At 40.1% G+C, this 23434-nt stretch overlaps 1 protein-coding gene across 12 annotated transcripts in view; it reads right to left on the bottom strand.

Moving 5' to 3' along the window:
• The window catches only part of LOC135502055 (uncharacterized), a 125935-nt gene that overhangs the window by 80500 nt on the left and 22001 nt on the right, over positions 1-23434 (bottom strand). For 9 of the 12 annotated variants that reach the window (XM_064794579.1, XM_064794598.1, XM_064794542.1 and 6 more), the window contains exons 2-4: positions 21091-23281; positions 18143-18163; positions 15253-15309 (exon numbers count right to left, since the gene is read on the bottom strand). In XM_064794579.1, coding sequence (XP_064650649.1) covers positions 15253-15309; positions 18143-18163; positions 21091-23243 — 2231 coding nt within the window. In that variant the 5' untranslated portion in view covers positions 23244-23281. The remainder of the gene's footprint in view (positions 1-15252; positions 15310-18142; positions 18164-21090; positions 23282-23434) is intronic. The other 3 variants (XM_064794608.1, XM_064794568.1, XM_064794618.1) reach the window with 3 other exon arrangements.

The following is a 23434-nucleotide window of genomic DNA, read 5'->3' as shown; positions in this document are numbered from 1 at the left end:
ATCTTGAAGGAAACATTTTGGCAAAGTCGTTGAGAAGGTATGCTACATACATCAACAAAATTGTTTCTTCAAAGTGCTTTGTGCTCCAGTTCAGTTTTCCTTTCTTAAAATGATGGAGGCTGACGTGTTTCAACCTAAACAACATGATGAAGAGGCTCTATATCCAAACCTATTTGACACAGAGCTGACTCGTCTATTGCAGTCCCAAGTCGTAAATGTCAGGCTACCGAGCAATCTCTTGCCTTGTATGGTTCATCAAGATCACAGTGTTGACAATCACTGCTCTGTGACAGGTGTGACAGACATATTGAATGAGTTAGAGCCTCTATCATGTGCTGAGGGTACTCCATCGAAGATAATCCTCCAAGATAATGATGAAGGAAACTGAACATGAGACGGACGGAAAGAAAGCATCTCGGCTGCAGAACACAGATCTGATTACCCATTCAATTTGCAGTCAGACCAAGATGGGGCCATTATGTCCATAAAACCAGGATCGGTTGACTGAGTGGCTGCTCCGTATGGCTCAGGACGACAATGGTCAAATGGACTGAATGGTTACTCAAACTGTTGGTCGAGAAACATACATATGTAACCAATTTCTATTCTGTTTCTGGCAAGACCTTGATGCAGGGACGGTTACTTTCTGATATGACAATAGGAGGTTGAGAACAGTGACTTATCAAGGATCCTCATACATATCCGGATAAAACTCTGCAGTAAGAGGATGAATTTTGTGTACATTTCTATCTGTATTCGTATAAGGCTCCTTGATAAGTCCCTAATCTCAACCTGCCTTATGCTTCTCAATTGTGCTACATGGAAAATACCCTTCATCTTCCAAGATTTATCCTCCTGCCACAAGAAACATCACAGCCATGCTGACATTTGGTCTCTGAGCCAATAACCCACGACCAGCTGTGAACAGCCTTGGGTGTCACTCAACCCAGGCTCCAGGCCAAATCATACAACCTATTACACCCAAGTCTTCTTCCCAATATTGATCGGCTACAGTCAGGAAATGCCCAAAGACTTCCGACTTCTTCGTCAATTGATCTTTTGGCTTCTGATGTTTGGCCAGAAAAAACCTCATGTAAGGCTTGACCTTTCTGCTGCCAATGGCACTTTTGGTGTTGAAGGGATGCTTTTTAAATCTTGTGTAGCAAAGTGGCAGATATGTAACTATAGGTTGTACTAATATGGCATTGCCAACATTACATCAGAATATTCATTGAACAATGCCTGGAAATGAGAAGATAGTGATCAAAAGGGAGAGGACATGAAATAATCTCTGTCGGATAGTAAGATAGGCCTTGATTGGTTTGATAATGTTGAGTCTTTTGACATCAGCCTATCAGGGTCACTTTTACATTTTGTACGGCATAGTTGATGAGATTGTAGGACTTCTACACTTTCCAAACTGAAGCGATTCTATGACAATCCCAAGTTAACGTCTTGGAGAGTTGAAAAAACCTTCTCTTAATGTACTTGCAGCTTTAATACTTGATTAATTCCCAACTCTGAGTAATACGAATGTCATGACATCCTCATGTCAAAGCTTTCAGGATCACCATTAGCTTCACGGCGCACGAACAGAAAATACCTAGCGCAATAACACATGAAATGTGAGCCACGGAGTTATCACTTACTTCAAAGATTGGACATAACGAGTGAGAATTAATCAACAGGCACAACATGCAATGGTATGGAACACTGATGCAGATCAATACAAGTTACTCGGATCAGAATGCAAAAGGAATGTTATGGTGACATTTTAAATTCTCATCAATTAACATATCGATAATCTCCAGTTGTCCCTCAGTTATTTCAGAAGCTGGCTTCTCCCTTGACTGGACCTGTGCAAAATCGCAGGCACCTCAGGTCATATTGTCCAGTCACCCTGAGTCATATCAGTAATTTTTAGTACAACACCTTTAAAGATTTCAGGTAATAAAGCATCACATCATCAATTTTTATTCCCAATCAATATCGACTCCTTTCATTTTCTCCCAGCATCCCTTCCAGCCTCAAGGTTGTCCAGTACCTAGCTTGTTATACAGAGCTCATATTCATTTCCTCGTGTAGATAAAGTGAGCTGGCATATTGAAGATTTATATTGATTCCGGGGGTTTAAAGGTGAAACGACTACCTGATCAATTCATCACATAATGTCATAGGCTGTGACATGAAAATATGATGCATGATTATCAAATTAGCAGCATACACGAATACTACACAAGATTGCTGTATGTTAGAGAGCTTAACATCAGAGAAAGCTGATAGAAAATTAGCTCAAACCTTTTGAAATATACTAAGCGGAACAAAAAAGATTACATACTTTTGATTTTGAATTACTCGGAAACTAGAAAAGTCATGTTTACCAAATTTCTGCCAGTTGTAGCTGAAATCAATACCTTTTATTTACAGTTTGTTTCATTACTGCAATCATACCGAAATCCAAAGTCTGTAGAACGAATGTTTCCTCTCTCATAAACTTGATTTTTCTCAGAGCTCAGGAGTATCACATTTTCTATCATCCTAGATTAGGCACTCTCACCAAAAAACAGGAGTTTTCATTTGAGAGATTTTGCTGTATAGCCACCACCACCACCAACAACACTTTAGACCATTGCTTCTTTCCATAAGGTTCCTTCCGCCCAAGTTTCTTCCTTCTTGAGACAAAGCTTTTTTCAAGGTTCTTTCAGCGCCAGGAGATTTTTCAGTTTCTTTTTTTCACCGACAAGCGCCGGACGATATATATCATTCCCCTATGTCACTTTAGTATCCTTTTACATGGACACGCACTACAGAGATGAACAGTCACAAAAAATGTAACATGACCATTTCGTTATTGACAATTTAATGGCCGAGGGACAGCGAAAAAAACTGCTGTTGACATAACAGGTCGGGAAATGTATTACAAAGTCGTACAGTATTCCTGGTGGAGCCACAACTATAAAAAGACTCTTGGTTAGTCTGTTGGCTAGACCCATTCATTGTCAACATTAGAGTTTGTGTGCGCATCATCTATCACAAAACCAACATTACCTCCATCAAGCATCAGTTTACCATGGCAAAACGTGATTTTTTCGATATTTTGTCAAATCCAATACCCTAAACTACTGCCCACAACATTGCAGTGAAACTTTGGAAACAGAAGGAAACATGACCTTTTGAAGATTAACAGCTAGTGGCTGGTAAACCTTTCAAATGTGACTACAATAACAGAAAGCCAACCCTGTAAAGAAGTTGAACATCAAAACTTGCGACTGACAAATTACGCCATCTATCCATCAATGACCACATCAAACATTACTTCATTAGAAGTAAGCAGAACACCGATCCACTTTTTTGCTCTCATGTAGCCTTTTGATGTTTTTTCCTCTGCAACCAGGACAAACAAATATCGAGGTATGACATCACCTCTTTCAAATGCTGCATGACTAAGCTGCACGAAGAACGAGGAATGACGACAGGAAATTCCACAGAAAACCTTTTGATGCCAAACAACAGCACGTTTCACTCTCCATGCATTCTGAATACCAAAATGTTACGACTTCTCTTTGTAAATCAGTGCTGAAAAACCAAAAAAAGGGATTCCTGTTAGTTTCTTTTCTGATTCTGGGTTTCAAGTCAACCAATTATCCTCAATTGATACTGCTTTCAAAGACTGAGCCAAAATATATCCTGATTTACTGGTGATGCTTCTTCCGGCCTCACTACTGTCAAGAAGTAATCAACAAGATTCCTTTGAAAACCATCATCGACAACCACGAACAAAAAACCAATCAAAAGTTCTTCACTGCTCAAAGGAAGATGGTCGCAGGTGCAAGATGGTCGACTAGGATTCATTAGATGAATTTCACGCAGACTTGCGCTCCCTGGGTGCAGATAACAAATGTAGACTGCAGTTCCATTGAATGTTTGCACTCTCAACATATTGGAACCCTTTAATATTCATGGTGAAGGAACCAAATCAGCTTTAAGTTCTGGTCTGAGGAATGTGGTACAATGGTTTTTTTCAGACCTTGCATTGCGATAAGCAAGTGACAGATGATTCTCAACTCAACGAATTGCCACAATCGTTTATGAGACAATCAATCAACATCTCTTTTCCATGTTCTTGAACCTATCTGACTTTTGTTAGAACAAGCAGGTTGACAATAGCGTACCAAGCAATGGCACAAACCAAAGTGAACTATCACCAAGACCAGGACTATGCAATGCCTTCCCAGGGAAACAATACTTTTCTTAACCATATCAGCTATCCTGCCAAACTGATGAACGTCAAGACAGGCCTTCTAACTTGCCCCATAATTTCATTTTCAGTTTTTAAATAGGTTCATGTCAATTCCATCATATAACCTTTGACACTGTCAGCACTAATAAGAAAAGGTCATCAAGTCCAATCAGACCACTCAGACAAATCAGATCTGGAGCTGAATAATAAGAGTTCCCATTCTGACAGGGAAGGCAGTAATCTGATCAGAAGGGCTTGCTCATCAGCATCTTCTTCAAGAACTCATCTCTTTGATGACTTAAGAAATGGGCAAACTGGCAAGCGGCGATATTTGGAGTAAAAACTGTTACCCTCATCCCTGATTGATCCTCTAATACACCCATAGAGAGAAGTCAAGATCTTGGCGCTTTCAAAGGGAAAGGGCAAGGTGCTATGTTTCGGACTGGCTTTTGTTTCGGTTTTGTAGTAACTAATGAAGCAGTCTTAGATCGGTGATACTGGAGTATATCCTTCCTGCATCTGAGATTCTCAGATTCTCATTTCATTCATCGACAACCACAGAGAGTGAAGAGGAGAAGTGGTTATAGTTCTTGATTCAGAATTGACAAGTGCAAATCACTGCACACCACAGCTAAATGACTAAGCTAACTAATATAACTCTCACTGCATGCTGATATCAACTCTGCCTTACCATATCAACTCTAAGAGGGTAACCAGAACAACCCATCTTGAGCTGACTTCACCAAAAATGGCAATCACAGTCGTGATACAATTTCTGCTGTCACCATTGTGTGAAAGTAATGAACATATTCAACCAATCTCGATAAATCACACGGGGACATTGACATGAAATTGAAATGCTGATAACCACAGGGTAAAGCATTGTTGAAACACAATATCAGATTATGAGGGGCAGAAAATATCATAAAGAAACATGCAACTGATTGTGGGCATACCAAAGACAGACACAGCCAATTTGCTTCAGCAACAAGTGTTTTGGTTATATTTTGTTGGCAACTACAGCCAGGTAACCAGCATTTTTCTATGCAACCATCAACTTTGCTTGAAACAAACCACAGCCTCCCCCCTCCTGACGTACCCCATCCTATGCCACCCTGCCCTACAGACAATTAACCAAGCACTACAAATTGCATGTGTCTGTACAAAAATCACTAATCTGCTGTTAATTTTCTTGACAGCTAGTGAAATTCACTCAGATATATCCAAAGACAATGAATGGCTTAACAGATTTGTCACCCACAACAATAACAGGGGCCAAATTAGACAATAGGGGTAAAGACAGAGCTTGGGTCACATGACATGCCAAGACCATGAGCAACTGGATTTGACTGGTTTGGGGCATTGCACAGTTCAAGCTATGCCTTGCACTGGAGTGTGTGTGAAACTGGTTTTTTTAAAAACCTTCTAATTTGGATTATATATATTTTATTCAAATTGAAAGGATAATATTCCAAATAGCCTGGGGCCCTTAAAGGTTGGTACACTGATGAAATGGGCTATGAATTGTACTGGAAATCTCAATTTATTTTCACCACATCCTGGAATTTTGTATGATCATTGAAACTTGACCCTGTTCTTTCTGAGAGACGGGTATTAATCCAACCAAATGATTATCAAACGTGGGACCGAGACATATGTCATCCTAGTAGAGGTCCTCCCTTGATGCTAACCTTGGCCCAATATGCGCAAATAAAGTTTCGCGTCGAGACTTTAGGCCACTAATCAATACTTTTTCTTTTTGTCTTTCAGGGATGGACCCCAGACACCCCGAGTAGGGTAAGCTTACATTCTTTAGCTGTAATCAAAGGAGTTATATATCATACACTTACTTCTGCCGCTCAAACCCCTTTCAAAACATAATATCAAGATTTATTCATTGATTCTAGGGCATTATGAAATCTCCGTTTTTTAACTTTTGTCCACAATTGCAAAAACAACCTAAGAACATGCAAAGTACCAAGGTATTAAGCTCACAGCACCGCAACTTTCTAAAATATGCATCAAAAACATGCGAATGCCATTTCACCCATGCGCTGCAGCATTTGCCAAGTCATTGACCGTGGTCGAGCCGATGATAAATGTAATCGGTCGCCCAATACCCATCGCAGCTACAATTGAACACTTAATGCCTCATTTAACGTGACCAGCGGTGCTCACCGGAGAAAGCCATCGCACCATACTTTGACCAGAACCGGCGAAAATGTCACCCAAATGTTACCATGGAAACGAATGCGCCATCACGAAGTCTGTCAAGTGTTTTGATGATGATTGGTACTTGAGGTTGGTAGGGTTATATTACAATCCATTTGATCAGCTTATGAACACCAGATCATCCTCTCCTCCTTTGATGTAAAGAAGAACTTCCAATTCCTTTGCTAATTTGTGAATGATATTACCATAAAAAGTGGTCTTTGAGATCATCATGGGGAAAATAGTTCCTCACATTTCAAAAGGTTAGAGGGGGAAACCTACAAAAACCTTCTATCAAACTTTTTGATTACCCAGACTAAAGAATATACATGTAAACTAAGACTGATGTCTGAAGGCATCTCAGTTTTTTATATTCTTCAAGTTTATACATGCAATATCTATTCCATCCTTTTTAAAATTAAGGTTGGAAATATTTTGATTTGATAAAGGACTTATTCAAGTTAATCAGAGAAGCCTGCTCTTCTCAAAAAAACACTTGTATTTCTTCTATCAGGCTGACATAAATCACCACTAACAAGGTTTGCCCTTAGTAAAAAAAAAAACAATTTTTTATCCCGATGAAGCCAAATGAAGCCTGGTTGCAATCATTAGGCTGACATGGGTGACACCCTAATGAGACTAACAAGCCCGCTTCCTCGCAACCAGAATAGATGTGACATGCATGGCATTTAATGGGGTGCCAATTAGAGAGTTCTGTTTCCACGTCCTACAATGTCCTCTCCAACGGTAAAGGGTTGGCATACCAATTCACAGGAAATGTCTTACCCCTTTCCTTAAAGTGAATTTTGCACAATCAGCAGTTTAGCCTATTTCTACATTTTCACCCCCAATGAAAATGTACTTTTCAATTCCTGTTCAAAGACGCTGGCACAGATAAATTAGCTAGACTGGACTGTTGAATATGTTTTAGGGTTCCATTTGAAAATGGGAATTCCATAGTAATGCCTCAATGCATCAACTGCTTTGATACTGACTTAAGGGGCACTGTATTGCTCCTGATGGGTTCACTTTAAATATATGATGAAACAACAATATCGTTTTATCCTGGCTTGTCCTCTACTTTGTTGATGACCATAATCACAACTAAGAAGATGATCACTACACATTTTTTTCTGAGATCAAAGAAAGAGCTCAAACAATATGCAGGGATTACCTGTGATTCAGATCAAATCATCGCCCTCATAACACTGTTGGAGCTATTTTGGGCCAGACATGAGGAAATGACAGGCATTTGGTCACAACTCTGCCTATCTCAAGATATTTGCCTCCAATCTTCCTTTTTGGACTCTCCTTTATAAGGAAGTGAGGAACATACTTTGACAACGTTAAGGGGCTTCTTTCTCTGAATATCTTCTCAATTTTTTGAGAGAAATAATGTTATTAATCAGAAATTAAATTTTGTATTAATCACAATATGAGTGATATTCAAAATTCACTCTCACCTTTGAACATTTACCATTTGAACATTTGGGCAAAGGCCGAATTCTTGGTCATGATGCTTAGATGATGATGATTATGATTATAATTTACAATTTACAATTTAGCCATCTTCAAAATGTCTTAGACCTCACTCACAACTTCAAGCACTTGCCACCTAGCAATCTTCAGCCGTGTTCAAAGCAACTCATCGCCGTCAAAATAAATGACACTGAGCGGAAAGAAATTTCCAATAAAAATGCTAATCGCCATGGGAGTGTTTCTTTGATTTGATAATCCAATTGTCCAAACTTTACCACAGCCATATTGATTTCCTTTTGGCTAGTCGTAGGTGGAGGAATCATGGTCAGGGGGCACTGTGCTCACCTTGGACAAGAGGGATACCTGGAACATGTGTATATGACAACGCAAGTCATGCTTACTCAAGAACATCATGGTGTCTAATGATATCAAAAGTCTTTATGGCCAAACTTATCATATTTTATCAAATTTGCCCCGTCCTGAAGGCACTATACTCCTTCAGCGGGTGAATCAAGAAATCCAGGAGGAAATTGAGGTGTTCAGAGAAGGAGGTGTTCCTACAAAGTCTTTTCTTCAGTGAGGGGGTGGCATGTCTGCCTTCTGGTCTTTTAACCCTTAAAGCGCCGAATTAACAAAATCATATTACCCCTGAGCGCCGAATTAACCGAGCATTTTTGAAAATGATTAATAACAACGTTATTTTTGTTACAAACACTATGGAATGTACTGATGATTTTATACAAATGGTAATTCCCGTCGATTTTTGTGACATTTCCCGCCAAAATTTACTAATTAGGGGTTAATTAGTGCAAATACCCATAATCAACAAAAATATGGCCAGAACATACCTCCATCAGCTTTTTATACCTCCCTTGGTATTTTAATATGAAGTCTGGGTCTAAATACATCGTTTCCATCCGATTCCTGGTCGAAGCATCCGTCTAATTAGTCGTAGCAGCGCTAATTACTCCTGATGACGTCATTCCCGCGAAAATGGGGCTTCAAGTTTTTGATAAAATACTCAAAAGCTTGTATAGAAACTTGAAATTTGTTCGATGCCATTTTGTGCTAAGCATCACTGTCGAAGTACCAAAGAGCGTACATGCACACTCACTGCCATCTCTTAGCAGACAGGTGGAACTAAACGTCTGCTGTCGACGATCGTCGCCTCTGGCGCTTTCCCCCTTACGTCGACGATCGTCGCCTCTGGCGGTTTAAGGGTTAAAGATCACAACACATCATGTGTTCTTACCAAAAGTGTAAAACGGCCAGAAGCTGATTATGCTGCAACAACATTGCTGTGCTTAGAATCAACAGAGCATATGTTGCCTGCAAATAGTGACCCCAGAGTCTACAGGGTTGTCAAACTGGTCCAACTGAGCCCTAAATGGAAATCAATAAGCGTTGCCTTCTTATCAAACCTCCGAGTAGTACCGCCACTATATTTCATTGATAATGGTGAGCAAATTACCCACTTGCTATACCCATAATCAGGAAAGCTAACGTCAGCAGCGAACAGGAACTATGATAAATCATGCCCGCAGGCCAGATCCTGATTCATAACGGACAATTCATTTCACAACGCATTACTGTGACATTTTGTCATCAGCAGGATATATAAACGGCACCAACGTAAGCCGTATGTTGCTCAATCCATTATTGTTGTTGCAATGGTAATGCAGGCCAAGCCGGCGTGACTAACAACAAGATGCATGGTCTGTCAGCAGGATAACAGACGGGAGTATAAAATGTATCAATGATTCAGTTTATGGGCTGCGTTTTTTCGACAACAACTTCAATAGACAATCTCGACATTAACTTCATCTTGATGTTTGATAAGTCAACTAAAGCAGATAGAACCAAGATAGCACTGATGCCAAGTCAGCGTCCTGCATGCTTATGGCTTGTACCAGAAGCAATGTAAAAGCATACGAAAAACTTTTTCATCCAAAAAGTGTCATAAATTGAACAATCACCCACACCAGTTTTTTCAAATGTTATTTCACACAATATGTGGCAGATTCTCCCGCGGCTATAGCATCATGCTCGATCTACCAATTTCCATCCGGGATTACTGAACAGCGACAATCACCATGGAATTGTGATGCCGATTTGCATCTCATTACGTCTGGTTTTTGAAAGTGTCTATCCAGTCGTATGTCATGTATTGACAGATTTTCGGGTGGTGTTCTCACTTTCATCACTCTTGGATTAGGCTCAGGTTTGTTATACATTGTGTGCACAAAAGGTGTTCATGAGTTTCGGCAAATCTCAATTGATAACTTAACATTTTGAGGCTGATCTTGATCAGGCCAATGAGAGCTTGGTGATATGACGAGCACAAAGCAGAGCTTCATACAGGTTACATTTCGTTATAAAAAAATTCAGACATGTTAGCTAATCTACGTACTGAAGGCTTTGGGGTCGCATCTTGTCTTTTTACTAAAAACTGAGAATTGTTTCCCTTCTCCTTATCCAATACATGTAGACACCTTTCCCTTTTCCATCCAAAGTTCACTTTGCCATATCAACAGAGGGTCTCTCAAACGCAGGCACGAGATCAGTCGGATGATTTAGTTACTTTGAAAATGGCACATAATATCACAAATGGACGGATAAGAAGCTACTAAATACATTGACATTACTTCCGCATAATCTCACAGAAAACCATGCATAGGGATTTGCTGTCGCCTGGCTGACTCATTCGTGGACATCTCAAATTAGTAAATTAGGTTATCCCTGCTTGTCACACACTTCATCAACGATGAAAGAAGCGTTTGCATTGATTTAAGCTGTGCCCATTGCCACAGTGACATCCGTTCTGATGTTTCTTCCATCTAAAGTGATTGAAGTTGCACAAATGTGCAGAAAGTCACACAGCTCAAATGGTCTGACATCATAGATCACCATGCCAGTTTGCTTAGGAGTTCAAATCAAAGGCAACCCCAGATCTCTGCCTTCCAATGTACAATTGTTCCTTATGCAGTAAGAAACAGGCAGTAGCTCAAGAACACTGACGTCTTCTCTTGAGACTCCTGTCTCCTCCAACATTATAAAAGAACATCCATAGTTTTGTTTCTCTAACATGTCTAAGGCAGCTCATATACTTCAGTCCAACAACATCCCTTTATGCTTGGCCAAAACCTATTCTTTTTCTGTCAAAAGTTATTCCCACACGAACTACATGAAATGCTGATGATATTTCATAGAGGAAACCCTCACAGGCCATCAAAGAAAAGAAACACGACTCCCCCATTGGCATTGGTCAATGGTTACATTCAGCCAAGATACCCTTGATGATATCTGTTGGAACCAATCCCTGAGGAACCAATGACCATGATCATATCACCATCACTGCCTTTCAATAAGACAACGATCGACTGCTGAGAGGACTTTTGTCAGTTTAGATTTTTCTCTCCAATTGTAGCTTATTTCTCGCGAGTGTTGCCCCACAGCCCTTCGCCAATAATCAACTCTGCACTGCTGTCGTGGGGACTTTCGTCAGTTTAGATCTCTTTCTCCTGGAGAATGTTGTCCCACAGCTTTTTAATAAGACACTGATTGACCATGCACTTCTGTCAGTTCTAATTTGTTTCTCTTCATAAGCTAATGGTGCCCTTCAGCCTTCAAATTATGGCATAAAATAGTAATACAGGACTAGTTGGTAATCAATGTGTTCAGCAATGCACTATTAAATACCTGACCAATCCTGACTCTAAGCTCAGCCATGTTCACAAGGCTCCAAATCAACTAAATATTGTCAAAAGTGCACAAAAATGAGCCAAAGTCAGGCTCAAATGCTCTAGACTCAATTATGGAGGCAACATCCAGTTGACATTCTTCTGGGAATATGGGGGAAGTAATATTGGTTCTAGCATACTTGCTTCAGTTTAAAGAAGGTGCAAACCACAGGCCATTAGTCCTTTGACAAAGGTTATTCCCTCTGCAACTGATGTCAGCGATATTTCATAATAGAGACCCTCAAAGGTAATCAGTGGACGAGAAGAATGACATCCCTCAGGGAATTGGTCGGCTTGATCGATATGCCTTTGGTCAAGACAGCCAAGCTAATTCTGATAGCTACTTGATTCCAGTAGAACATAGGTATGTACGTTCCGCCGACCAGTCTATCACCAACATGTTATCTTAGGCCTATTTTTATCAATAGTGGTTTCTAAATTCATTTCAAAGTGTCTTTTCCTTCTTTCATTCCACATTCAAACACAACAGAAACTTGGGAAAGGAGTTGATTGTTTTGGCTTTTTGAAAGTTCTTTCCTTCACTGAAATCATAATGAGACATTATTTTTCTCATGTCTGCCTCTTCACCAGACACCATACATAACGCAACATCCCCCCACCCTTCCGTCTGCTTTGTCATCACGTCTGCTACAATAGATCACTTGTGAATCCCTCAAAATCAATCAAATCGGCCTTTGTCATGGCTTTTATGATTGCTATCATTTCCGTGAGATGGGAGGGATTTAACTTGAGGAGGGCGATCAATTATTTCATCAGGTCGCCATGGTAACCACAACAGATGGTGTAATTTAGAGAAATGTCATTGGGGGGAGGTTGTCGGGTGTAAAGAGGTAAAAGGTATACAGAACGTTCTGATGTGGAATGTCAGCCTAGAAATATCTCCAGCAAAAAGAAATATGCAGCCTTTTAGGCCCAGTTCCACTTAATGGTTGACTGTCCCTGAGAGGAGACATGTTCAACGGGGGAAAGAATCTCCCTATGTCCTGTTATGAAGGGATGTAGGGACAAGTGTCATAAAGGCCCCATCCAGAATCCCAATAGGCAATGTAGACAAATCCAGATGCGTCTTCTTGCCCCTCATAAATTTTCCTGGATCACGCTAGATATGGGTGACTCCAGAAGATCAAGCATCCTGCCAGTCCCATTTCTGTATCGCACTAACAGTCTAATCGATGAACCTTTCTTTGGATATTTATAGGTATTGATCATTTGACTTCCTCATTAACTGAGAATATTCTCTTCAATTAAACAATTCTCCTGCCTTCTTCATGCATGAGTTGAGTAAAGATTTCCAGTAATTACATCAGTGTGTTTTTAGCGTGACCTTTCCAAGCTACAAGGCAAGACAGAGCTTATTGGAAAACATAATTATTATGCCTCCTGACAATGGTATCATTGGCTTGACCTTATATATTTGACATTCTTGCAGAGATTCAACTTCAGTTTCAAATCAAAATCAATAATCCACATTTACACATTACATCAACACAAAGTGTAATGTGCCTCTCACTGGCCCCTTGTTTATATAAAAGTTTTTGTGATAAGTTTACGAATTATTAAACAAAGCCATCAGTGCTCAACATTTAGTGCCCCCAAGTGGAGCAGACATCATATTTCATATTCCGTGACAATGATGCTCCTTTAGCAAGCAGCATTGATATTGAGGGTTCGAATCCGTCAAACAAACTGTCAAATTGACCTGGCCTAAGCATGTATAGGTCAGCGGTTGCCATTGGTGACCAGTGAGCCACCAAGCTAATGGATTACTACACCTTCCTTCACTGTGAAAGTTGTGGTTGTCTGTTATTTAAGATTACTCGAGAGGAGCCAAATGTACTCCGAGTGACACATTTCATCAGTCCCTGTTGGTCATGGTCAGCTAAGTGGTACGCGTGATACAAGACAAGACTTGGATCTCCGTAAACTTGGAGATAATTCTGAAAGCTGGGACATCTGTGTGGTCTCGTATGGTAGGTTTAGGATGTGATTTGGCAAGTCGCAGACTATCGATCAACTGAGGGGCGATGACTGAGGGGCGACCGAAAAAACTTCGACAGTAGTCACTCTGACATCATCAAGTGTTATAAAACTGTCACATAAGTCCACTCCATAGATATCACAGATTAAATCTTTCTAAAACTTCACTTCAGGATGACAAGCATATGATTTACACAGTGTTTTTTAGTGTAAATCTGTTCTAACTGTCCATCCATCACCAGAGGTGCTATCAGCTTATTCGATGCCATCACTCCCAAAAGGGTCTTTTACTTAAAGGCGTACTTGATAATGGGATTTTCTATATAATTCAAGCAGTTTGCGATGCCTTGTAAATCACTAGTGACATTTCCATCACTATAGTCATGCTAGTGATGAAGGAACAAGGGTAGAAGTATGGCTTTCAATGCTTCAAGCCATCAGCTTCTTTTATGAGTTAAGTAGGATCAGTTCAAAGCTCTAGTTCAGACTGAAGGACTTTCTTGTGCTATATTTCAATATGACTAATAACTTGCCAAGTGGGAGACACAGATATTGGTGCTGATTTACCAACACATTTGTTGGAAAGCTCTGGATGTGTTCTGTCTGATGGTATACATAAACATTATCAGGAAGTGGTTGAAATATATGGAGACTTTGCTGGTGCCAGTATCTATGTGAGTGCCAATATGCAGTCATATACAACATACCTAATATGATGAATAATGGACGGGTACCAGTAGATCCAGGCATCAATCTCAGTCACCATTAGATGGAAGTCTTGAAGCATGCTTTTAATTCTGACATAAACCACTTAAGAATCTGCTTGAGTCTGATGCATATGTATTAAGGTCCTATTGATCCCTGTGGACATGCAGCTCTGTATCCACAAGCTTATGGGCAGCAGGAGCATGGTTGGGGACTCAGTGCACTGTGGAACTTGACTTATATGATCCGTTTGCAGTGAGTAAATGCCACCAGACAACAATACACGTAGGGAACACTGGTTTCAAAGGGATACATCATACTTGACGATATGAAATACAAGTAAACAACACTTCTCAAAACTGATTGAAATTCCTGTGAAAAAGTAACAAATGCCAGACACCTGAAAACAAGTAAGGAGTTGGATGGTCGCATATAGCACGGCACGGGGTGAATATTACAAACACCAGCATAGTCAAAGCAAAGTATTTGAACTTAATTTTTGAGAATATATAGGATTGATGGGTGAAGGCCATATGGTGTACTGTAAAAGTACAAAGGATGCTAGACGAGGTTATCAAAATGTTATTGAAATTTTCTCCAGAATGCCACAGGTAAGAGTTTCAAGACCAAAAACGGTCTGCTCCACTGGAAAAAGACGATAACCTTTGATAACCATAGAGATTTACGATAGAATATCACATCACGAAATGCATAAGTGAAAAATGTGCCGCATAGGAATCCTTCCTCCAACTGAAAATGAAGAGGGAACATAGAGAGAGAAGCTGTACTACAGGACTTGCATTCCACAGAGGTACTGTGTGAAATAAATGAAATAAATTAGGATTATGCATGGAGTGGATGAAAAATCAGATCACCAACCTCCAATTCTCGTCATTTTCGTCGTCATCATGAGGTGGGCTGTGTACGATACATGATCTGCAAAAAGAGAGGGCATTACTACATGCTCACCATGATTAGGGGAATGGGGAGGGATATATCGAGGACATTACGACATGACAAGGGGGAATGGGGATGAACAACGGATGCACCTGAAACATGAGGCAAGAACCTGAAAGAAATATCCTTAGACATATAACTTCCATACAGTAAAACCAAAAAACACATTCAAACCAAAGATTATATGGTGCAAATATACCAGTTTCTTTCAAACTGTGTGTGCAATGACCAAAATGAAATTCACATAGACTGCTCCAAAGAATTTGTTACAATTCCAAAGGAACCAACTCACCTTGTATTGCAGGTATGAAATTCCTGTAGCATACTGCCAAATCAATCCGCTCTCAAAACCAAAATTGAATTGATTTGTCTCAAATGATATCTAGACCAATGGCATTTCAACTTGTCGTCATTGAGCCTCCGGTGATATTCCGGTAATATAATGCTACCCAGAATCTTGCTCCCACTAAAAGATGAATTCAGATAACCTCCCTCAAATGAACAATTTCAGAGAATATACTTTTGAAAATTGCGTCAGGTGTTGGTGCCATCTTACTTTGCTCCCGTTCCCAAGACATGACCTTGAGTACAAACAACTGGAAAGCTATACAAAGAAATCTAAATCAGAAGATAGCCACACTTCATGGCTGATTCCCTAACCACAAGAAACTATCACACATCAATTATGATGGGTACTTCCAAGACTGACCTATTATCTCGATTATCCCCAAGCCTTTTGGATTCAAAAGGCTGCTTAGAAAGCCCTGATATATTCAACATCCTGGCATTAGATATGCAATTCAATCAAATCGTTATCAATAATTCACCAAATCTATCAGAAGGTACAGACGATTCCATCAATCTGACCAATATTGAATGACATTTTTCCTCATCAAAAATCTATATTCTTCAAAAGGGTGACCGTGCAGAGACACCACCATTTTGGCTAGAACTTGAAAACCTAAAGCAATTTTGAAGTGAACTCTTTCAAAACAAAGTGAATGCTTATTTAAAGGAGGGGAGTCCGTTCTTTTGTTTCTAGAGAACAACCTTCTTTTAAATGGGCAGTCACCTCAATTTGAAGGAGTCCTAATCGCTTTAGGATTTCAAGTTCCCGCCAAAATGGCGGTGCCTGTGGTCAACCTTTGACAGTAGTAAAGGGAACAGGAGAACAGTGGGGATAATCAGGTTAATGAAAGAGACAAGACCTGGGTGCTGGTATGGCAAATTCGGATAGATGAACACCACTGAGGGATTATTACCTTAGTCAACGAGTACCACACCGACCTGCAGTGAAGTTAAGGGGAAGATGGACTGCATGCACAGACCAGTGACCTTCGTCAAAGGTGGACTATTACAAAGAGCATTGGAAGTGGAAATAAGAAAGTCAACTCGGAAGAAAAGGAAGCAGGATGGAGAACACAGCACGACCTGGTCTGTTATGTTCATGCTCTCTGTCTCAAGTCTCCATGCAAATCATTCAATATAGTGTCAAAGACGGATCATGCAAACAGTCAGAAGTTATAACATATTTGTTGGATTATGTGCAAGAGTCTGATTTTGGTTATTATAGCAGATAATCTGTCACAAACATCTGAAAATGATTATAAACTCATTCATCTCACTTGCAAACTGAAAAAAATTAAAGCAACATGATATTTTTTATAAAATATGGATAAGGGGAGAGAGCCGGTTCTTGTCACATGATCATGAGAGGTCTCTCCAACTGCGTCACTGATTCTCAAAAAAATACACAAAATATTAGCATGCTTTAGTGCGGAACATGGAAGAGGGGTGTACCAGTTCCACACCAAGCTGTCAGGTGGCAGCACTGCCAGGTTCTGGCCCACACAATGTAAGTCTGAAAGCCTGACACAGAGAAAGGATTCAGTCCATCTTGAGGGTAACAAAATAAGAGGTGCCTCAAGATATGCACCTTTATGCAGGGCCATATGACACTGTTTAGAAAGAATGTGAACTAAGAATTACGGGCATTTAGAAGCTGATAATCAGCCTAAATTAGTTGATATCAAAATGAACAACATATCTGCTCATATAAAACCAAGTGTTTTTTAAAATCATCTCAAACTTCTAATTTGCCACCATTCAGTTCTTAGTTCTTTAAACCATTCAGCCAACACCTATCATCCAAATTGGAAGAAAAAAGACAGATCCAAAGTTAATGAAACAGCAACCAATTATTAATTCCTCATCATTCTAAATTATAAAGGTTAGGTAAAATTACCCGACAATTTGGTGTATTCTAGTGTTAATACAGGTAATTTGCATCTGCATCAGAATCTAAACTGAGTCTGGTGATATAAGGTAAGTCCAGAGCCCGACATCAAACTTGATATTATTGTGATATTCTGAAGACAGCTTTAATTGTTTTTCAAGCTTGCTATCTCTTCATGTCAAGATTACGTTCAGACTGACGTGTATGTCCGGCATGGTATATCAGATCAAATTTTTTCATCATAAGGCAATTGATATCGCTTGTTTTTGAGCTTGATATCAATCCTTTATGACTTGTACAAAACCCATGAGAATCAGATTGAAGCCAAGGTTGATATCGCCAGGCAACAAACAGGCTATGTCAAACTATAGACAACGCTTTTCATTCTGCATGTTCTGAGCGTGATATCACTTGATGTATTAACAATCTGTTAGATTGGCAAAATGTCAGGCATGTGTCGGGTAATTTTCCAGCAAATGCCATAGAAATTGCAATATAACTCGGGACAACCATATAATTTAGAATGATGATTTAGAAACACCTAAGAAGCCGAACAAAACTAGAAAATAAACCTACCGATTTTCCTTGACAGGGGAACTGTAACCGGAAACAAACAAAGTGAGATTTCTTCAAGTTCAATTTAAAAAATAACTAACTTATCAGGAATCGAACAACAATTTGGTTGAGTTGGTCATCTCAAGGCATGCAGATACATATTTACTACATGTACGGAAAGAGTGATAGTTCAGAGTTGGACTAGGACAGGAGAAGTGAACACGAACTTGACCAGAGTGTTTGTACTTTGGATACCCCTGGGCATTTTCTCAAAAGGCCTCTCAAGGAACACATTCACATTTCTCAAGCGAAAAATGCACAGAAAACATTGGTAAAAATATCAAAACATTTTGACGGGCTGTCTTAAAGAAATGTTAGGCAAAGCAGAACAAAATATAGAGGAGTGATATAAGCAGGAAGAATAGCGATATTGTATGGTTACCATGGAAACAACCATGAAAACAAAATGTTTCTCTGTTGGCTGAATACTTACCTCATTTCATCACATGAGATGTTCAGTGAGACACTGGCATTCTGTGGTTGTTGTTTTCAGCGGAACAACACAAGACTGAGGTTGGTTATTGGTATATGTAAAATGCCCGACATATTGCAAAATGTATCGACGAGCAACTCATGTTCAAATATGCTTTTTTATTTACTTGTGTCGTTTTGGATGGTTGTATAGGATAAATATGGGAATATAGACTTGGATTTCCAGCTTATGACACTTGAGACATTGAACGGGTAGTGTAATATCAGCCTGCTTGCAATACACACATGACATACGCACCAATGAGTTTTTTGATATGGTGCGACCAATATCTTTTGTGTGACACTTCAGCAAGTGACAGTCAGTATTAAAGGAGTTCCTGTGACAAAACCGGGTACTCTTCAATGTGATATTTTCAATCCACCTCAGACGCAAGCAGTATAACTTTTGTACCAGTCACCTTGGTAATGCCTGTTTTAAAGTATCATATTATGACCAGTATACAATTATTTTTTTTTAATTAAGAAAATCTTTTTTACTGCATGTTGCTATACTTGTAAATTCTTTTTTTCATAATGGAATCCAGATAAATTTATCTTGCCATTTCACAAAACCATTAGTGCTGGCATTTGATACAGCTCAGAATGCCAACGATAAGTGATGCCAGAGGCATGGTAAATAATACCATCATGACATCATTATAGTCATCAGCCTACATGCAACAATGGCAAAATATATTGCGGAAATAGGTTTTTTTTACAAAAATCCATTACAACCAAAGATTCTGTGTTGCCCTCATTATTGGAAAGCTGGTGACAGCATCATTTGGTGTATGTCCCATATTGGAATGTAATCTAATAGTCATCACAATGAGATCAATTGACACACTTATCGCAATTTCAATCATATTGTACATTCACCAGCAGCATAACACCTAAGGTTGCCTTGACGCTATGTTACTGCATTGACCATTCTGCAACATTTCAGTAGACATTCCTGAATAAGAGATTGTGGGTCTGAGGGTCAAAGGGGAGAAATCATCCAGGGTTCAATCATACCCTTGATGATAATGACAATAAATGAGACTGTCCCTAATGGAGCCTGTCACCCTGACAGCAAATACGCACCCGTCAGATGCATTTTGGTTGGGAGGGGGGTGCAAAATTACATGATACAAGAAGCATCTGAAAGGATTTTTTGCTCGATACCTCCCATAAAAGAGGTGATTAATACCACGACCAGACCTGAGTATAGTGTAATGAGATTCCGCCGCCTCTGCTAGTCTGAATGCTTTATTGATCGTGGAAAAGATGGCAGAAGGTCTGCGTGCATAGTCGACATGATCAATTGCCAATACACAGTGTATCAAGAGAGAGGGGGAGCTCCACACAATGCAGTGGCATGAGATTTATCATACACAACGTGTTGGGCAAATAATCACTTTCACAGATTCAAGGACAACTACTGAAATTGAACCACTTTTGAGCATGGTCATATAATGACACATTACAGAAGAAAGCTTGTCCACAGATATTTACTTGACTTCATGGTGCTGTGATTGACACTGCAGTGATACAATACCGTCAAGAGCAAACACCTTAGTTGGTACCCCCCCCCCCCCCATCCCTGAAGTTCCCTGCATTCCAAATAACTAGAAATCGAAGGCTGCTGTATAAAGATGAGGAAAGAGGTGGATGAGGTTTAATAGCAAAGAAATGAAACAAAGAATGGGTTGACATGCAAAGGAAATCTTGAGCATAACCATATTTGCAAACATTTTTGATAAATAAACCAATGATAAAAATAAAACAATTAAAAACCAAATGTTACTCGCCAAATGCAGCCCCAGAGTAGGCCTTGATGTACCACCAGCCAAACTTTTTCTGTCAGTTACGTCATTTTTAACTGCTCAAGTGTCACCAAGCAACACCTGGCAACACAAACAGATGCTTTGGAGATACAAGCTGCATAAGCGTTTCCTATACATGTTGATACATATATAAAATCATGTAATGATCAAGAGTAGGCTATGCAGGATGTGTCAAAGCCTGCTATCAGTACAAACTGATGAACTATGCAATTTATCATGTTTCCATATGGCAAGTAGTATTATATATTCTTCATTTGGAGATGGGATGGGAGCATGACAACATTTGAATATTGAGAGGGATATGAAATCAAGATGTGAACTATCATTTTAACAACACACAACTTTTGTACAAAGCTACAGGAGGATAGTCACATGCACTTTGTTTGTTATCATTTAAAACTGTGCTCTTTCTGCATGCACTAGAACAAAGACCTGACTTCATGTGCCATCCAATCATTCTGAGGCATAAACTGGCAATGAAACCCCCTGTGAAATTGTGAGGAGCGAACTCAAACTCAGCACAGGAACATGCCATTTTACCAACCCTTTGACTGAACAGCATGCAAGGAGTCTTTATAAAGAACATTCAAGCTTTAAGTTGCTACATACCTCATAACCCAGACTGGTTCCTCTGCAACTGGTTCTGGTCGTGCCTCCACGCCGTCCTTATATGGCGACTTCAGCGTCATGCTCTTACTCTTTTGAATAGCTAGTTTGATATCCTGCATGGTTAAATCCAAAGCGTCCCGACTAAATTCATCGGTCAACTGCGATGACCCATGGTGGTGATGCATGTGAGATGGGAGCGATGTCAACCTATCCTCGATCATTTCATTTATATTTGCGATGCCATGAGCACGTACGGGGTTTATAGTCAAACCTGCCTCGATTTCAGCTTTTTGGCGCTGTCGTAGTATATCGGCCGGAGTCGGGAGGTCACGTTCATGAGGGCCGTCCTCCGAATCACTGCATTGAGAACTGGACAAGCCGTCCTCCACATTCGGCATTCCTAATGAATCCTTCCCCTCGGAAATAACACTCTCAACTTCTGCGCTATCACATTCAGTCGTCTCTGGCGAAAGTGTAATTTTTCTATCCTCCATGCTAGTATTTAAATCACCATTTAGAGGAATTTCGGTCAGATTATCATCATTTAGGTTAAGCGCTGCGTCACAATCCATGGGGCGAAGCGAACCGTTCTCCGAATTCTTCCGGATGATTTTCTGTGGTGAATTCTCTCTCGAGCTATCGCCGACAGAACCGTCATCACTTTTGACACCACTCCAGCTATGCCGCTTACAGTTCAAAGAGTCATTAGAACTGGAATAAGCTAAACGCATACCGACATAAGCATCACCTTGGTGGATTCGAGCAAACTTAATGTAATCATACTCATTTTCAACATCTAGGCTTTTCCTGTGAGGATCGTGACCCAGACTACCAGTGCTTCCCTCATGACCATCATGGACCGAACCAGTGCTCTCAGAATAATTACTGTGTAATTCAGCAGGACTGCATGCATTCAGACCATTTGCTCGAACACTATCGACAGGATAATTGGTCTCCTTTTCAATAGTGTTGTTTTCATTGTGGCTGCCACGGTGGCCAGTGTACACTCTTTGCATACCACTATCACTGTAATCTCGGCTAGTGTCAGAACACACTGACGGCTCCCTGCTTCCGTCAGGTGATAGACCTTCTTCCAATCTATGAGCTAATCCAGGCGATTTCTTCCGTATCCTTGGCAAATTGCCCTGAGTGAAATAACGTGCATTTTCCGCACTACTCTCCCCGTAGTGTTTCACCTCTTTCACATTAGGTATGTTATTCCTTATTTCCAAGCTGTTGCGATTGCGATGAATACCATCCATATTCTCACTAATATCTGCTACAGTATGACCATGACTATTTTCATCATCAGCCTCCATTTCAGTCAGAGCCTCCATATCAGTTGGAGCATGCTCAATGCACACCTGACCTGAAGTGGCCTCTTTTCCACTCAATACGTCAATATCTGACTCCACACTCTGGTTGGATTTCACACTCTTCTTCTCAACACTATACGTCTCCAGATTACACTCCAAATTGTCACCTTCGCGAATGAGCTCATAATCCGAAGGTGAATCACTTTTTGAATCACAGTCGGTGTTGTCATGCTCTATTTTCATTGTTTCATCCTTAAACACAGCAATATTAAGGTCACCCTCATCAGGGGGCCTCAGACGGGCAATTTCAAACTCTTCATCAAAACCTAGATAATTATGCCCCTCATTTAGAAACTCATTCTGCAAGGAATCAGTGCTTTCCTCACTGTCTTTGCGAGACCTTTCAAACTCTCCTTCCTCCTCATTCCCCTCAGGATCATCAAGGACAGTATGTTGAAAAGATAATGAACTAACATCACTTGCACGCCTAGAACTACCATCAGTTATATTCACTTCTAAACTAGCATTATCCTCATTCTCATTTTCCTCATCTAATATTTTATCTGAATCCTCCTCAGGTATGGTCAAGTCAGCTTCCTCCTCTATCTTTGGGTCAACCTCTCCATTTGGCTCATTTACTCCATCAGTCTCGTCACTTGGGGTCAAATCCGGATCACTAGGAGGCACAGCCTCGGTATCACTAGGAGTCACCTCAGAGTCACAAGGCGTCACCTCCATACTAGGCGTCACCTCCATATCACACTTCTTAACATCCACATCCTCAGCCGTAGGAGTCGTGTCGAGGTCCACCTCACCGCTGTCCTCGTGGTCAGACATGTTTCAGATGTTTAGTCCAGAGCTGTTGAATTTTCAGTCTGAAATGATAAAATGACAATTCATAATTAGTTTTATATAAGACAACCACATGTAACATCATCATCATCATCATCATCATCATCATCATCATCAAGGTATCATAGTCCAGAATAGTGAAATAAAAGTATCTCAAAGCTGCATGTATACCGGTA

The sequence above is a fragment of the Lineus longissimus genome, chromosome 2, assembly GCF_910592395.1.
Source record: "Lineus longissimus chromosome 2, tnLinLong1.2, whole genome shotgun sequence".
In the NCBI taxonomy this organism is placed as follows: domain Eukaryota; kingdom Metazoa; phylum Nemertea; class Pilidiophora; order Heteronemertea; family Lineidae; genus Lineus; species Lineus longissimus.
This window is presented reverse-complemented; position numbering and strand designations above follow the sequence as displayed.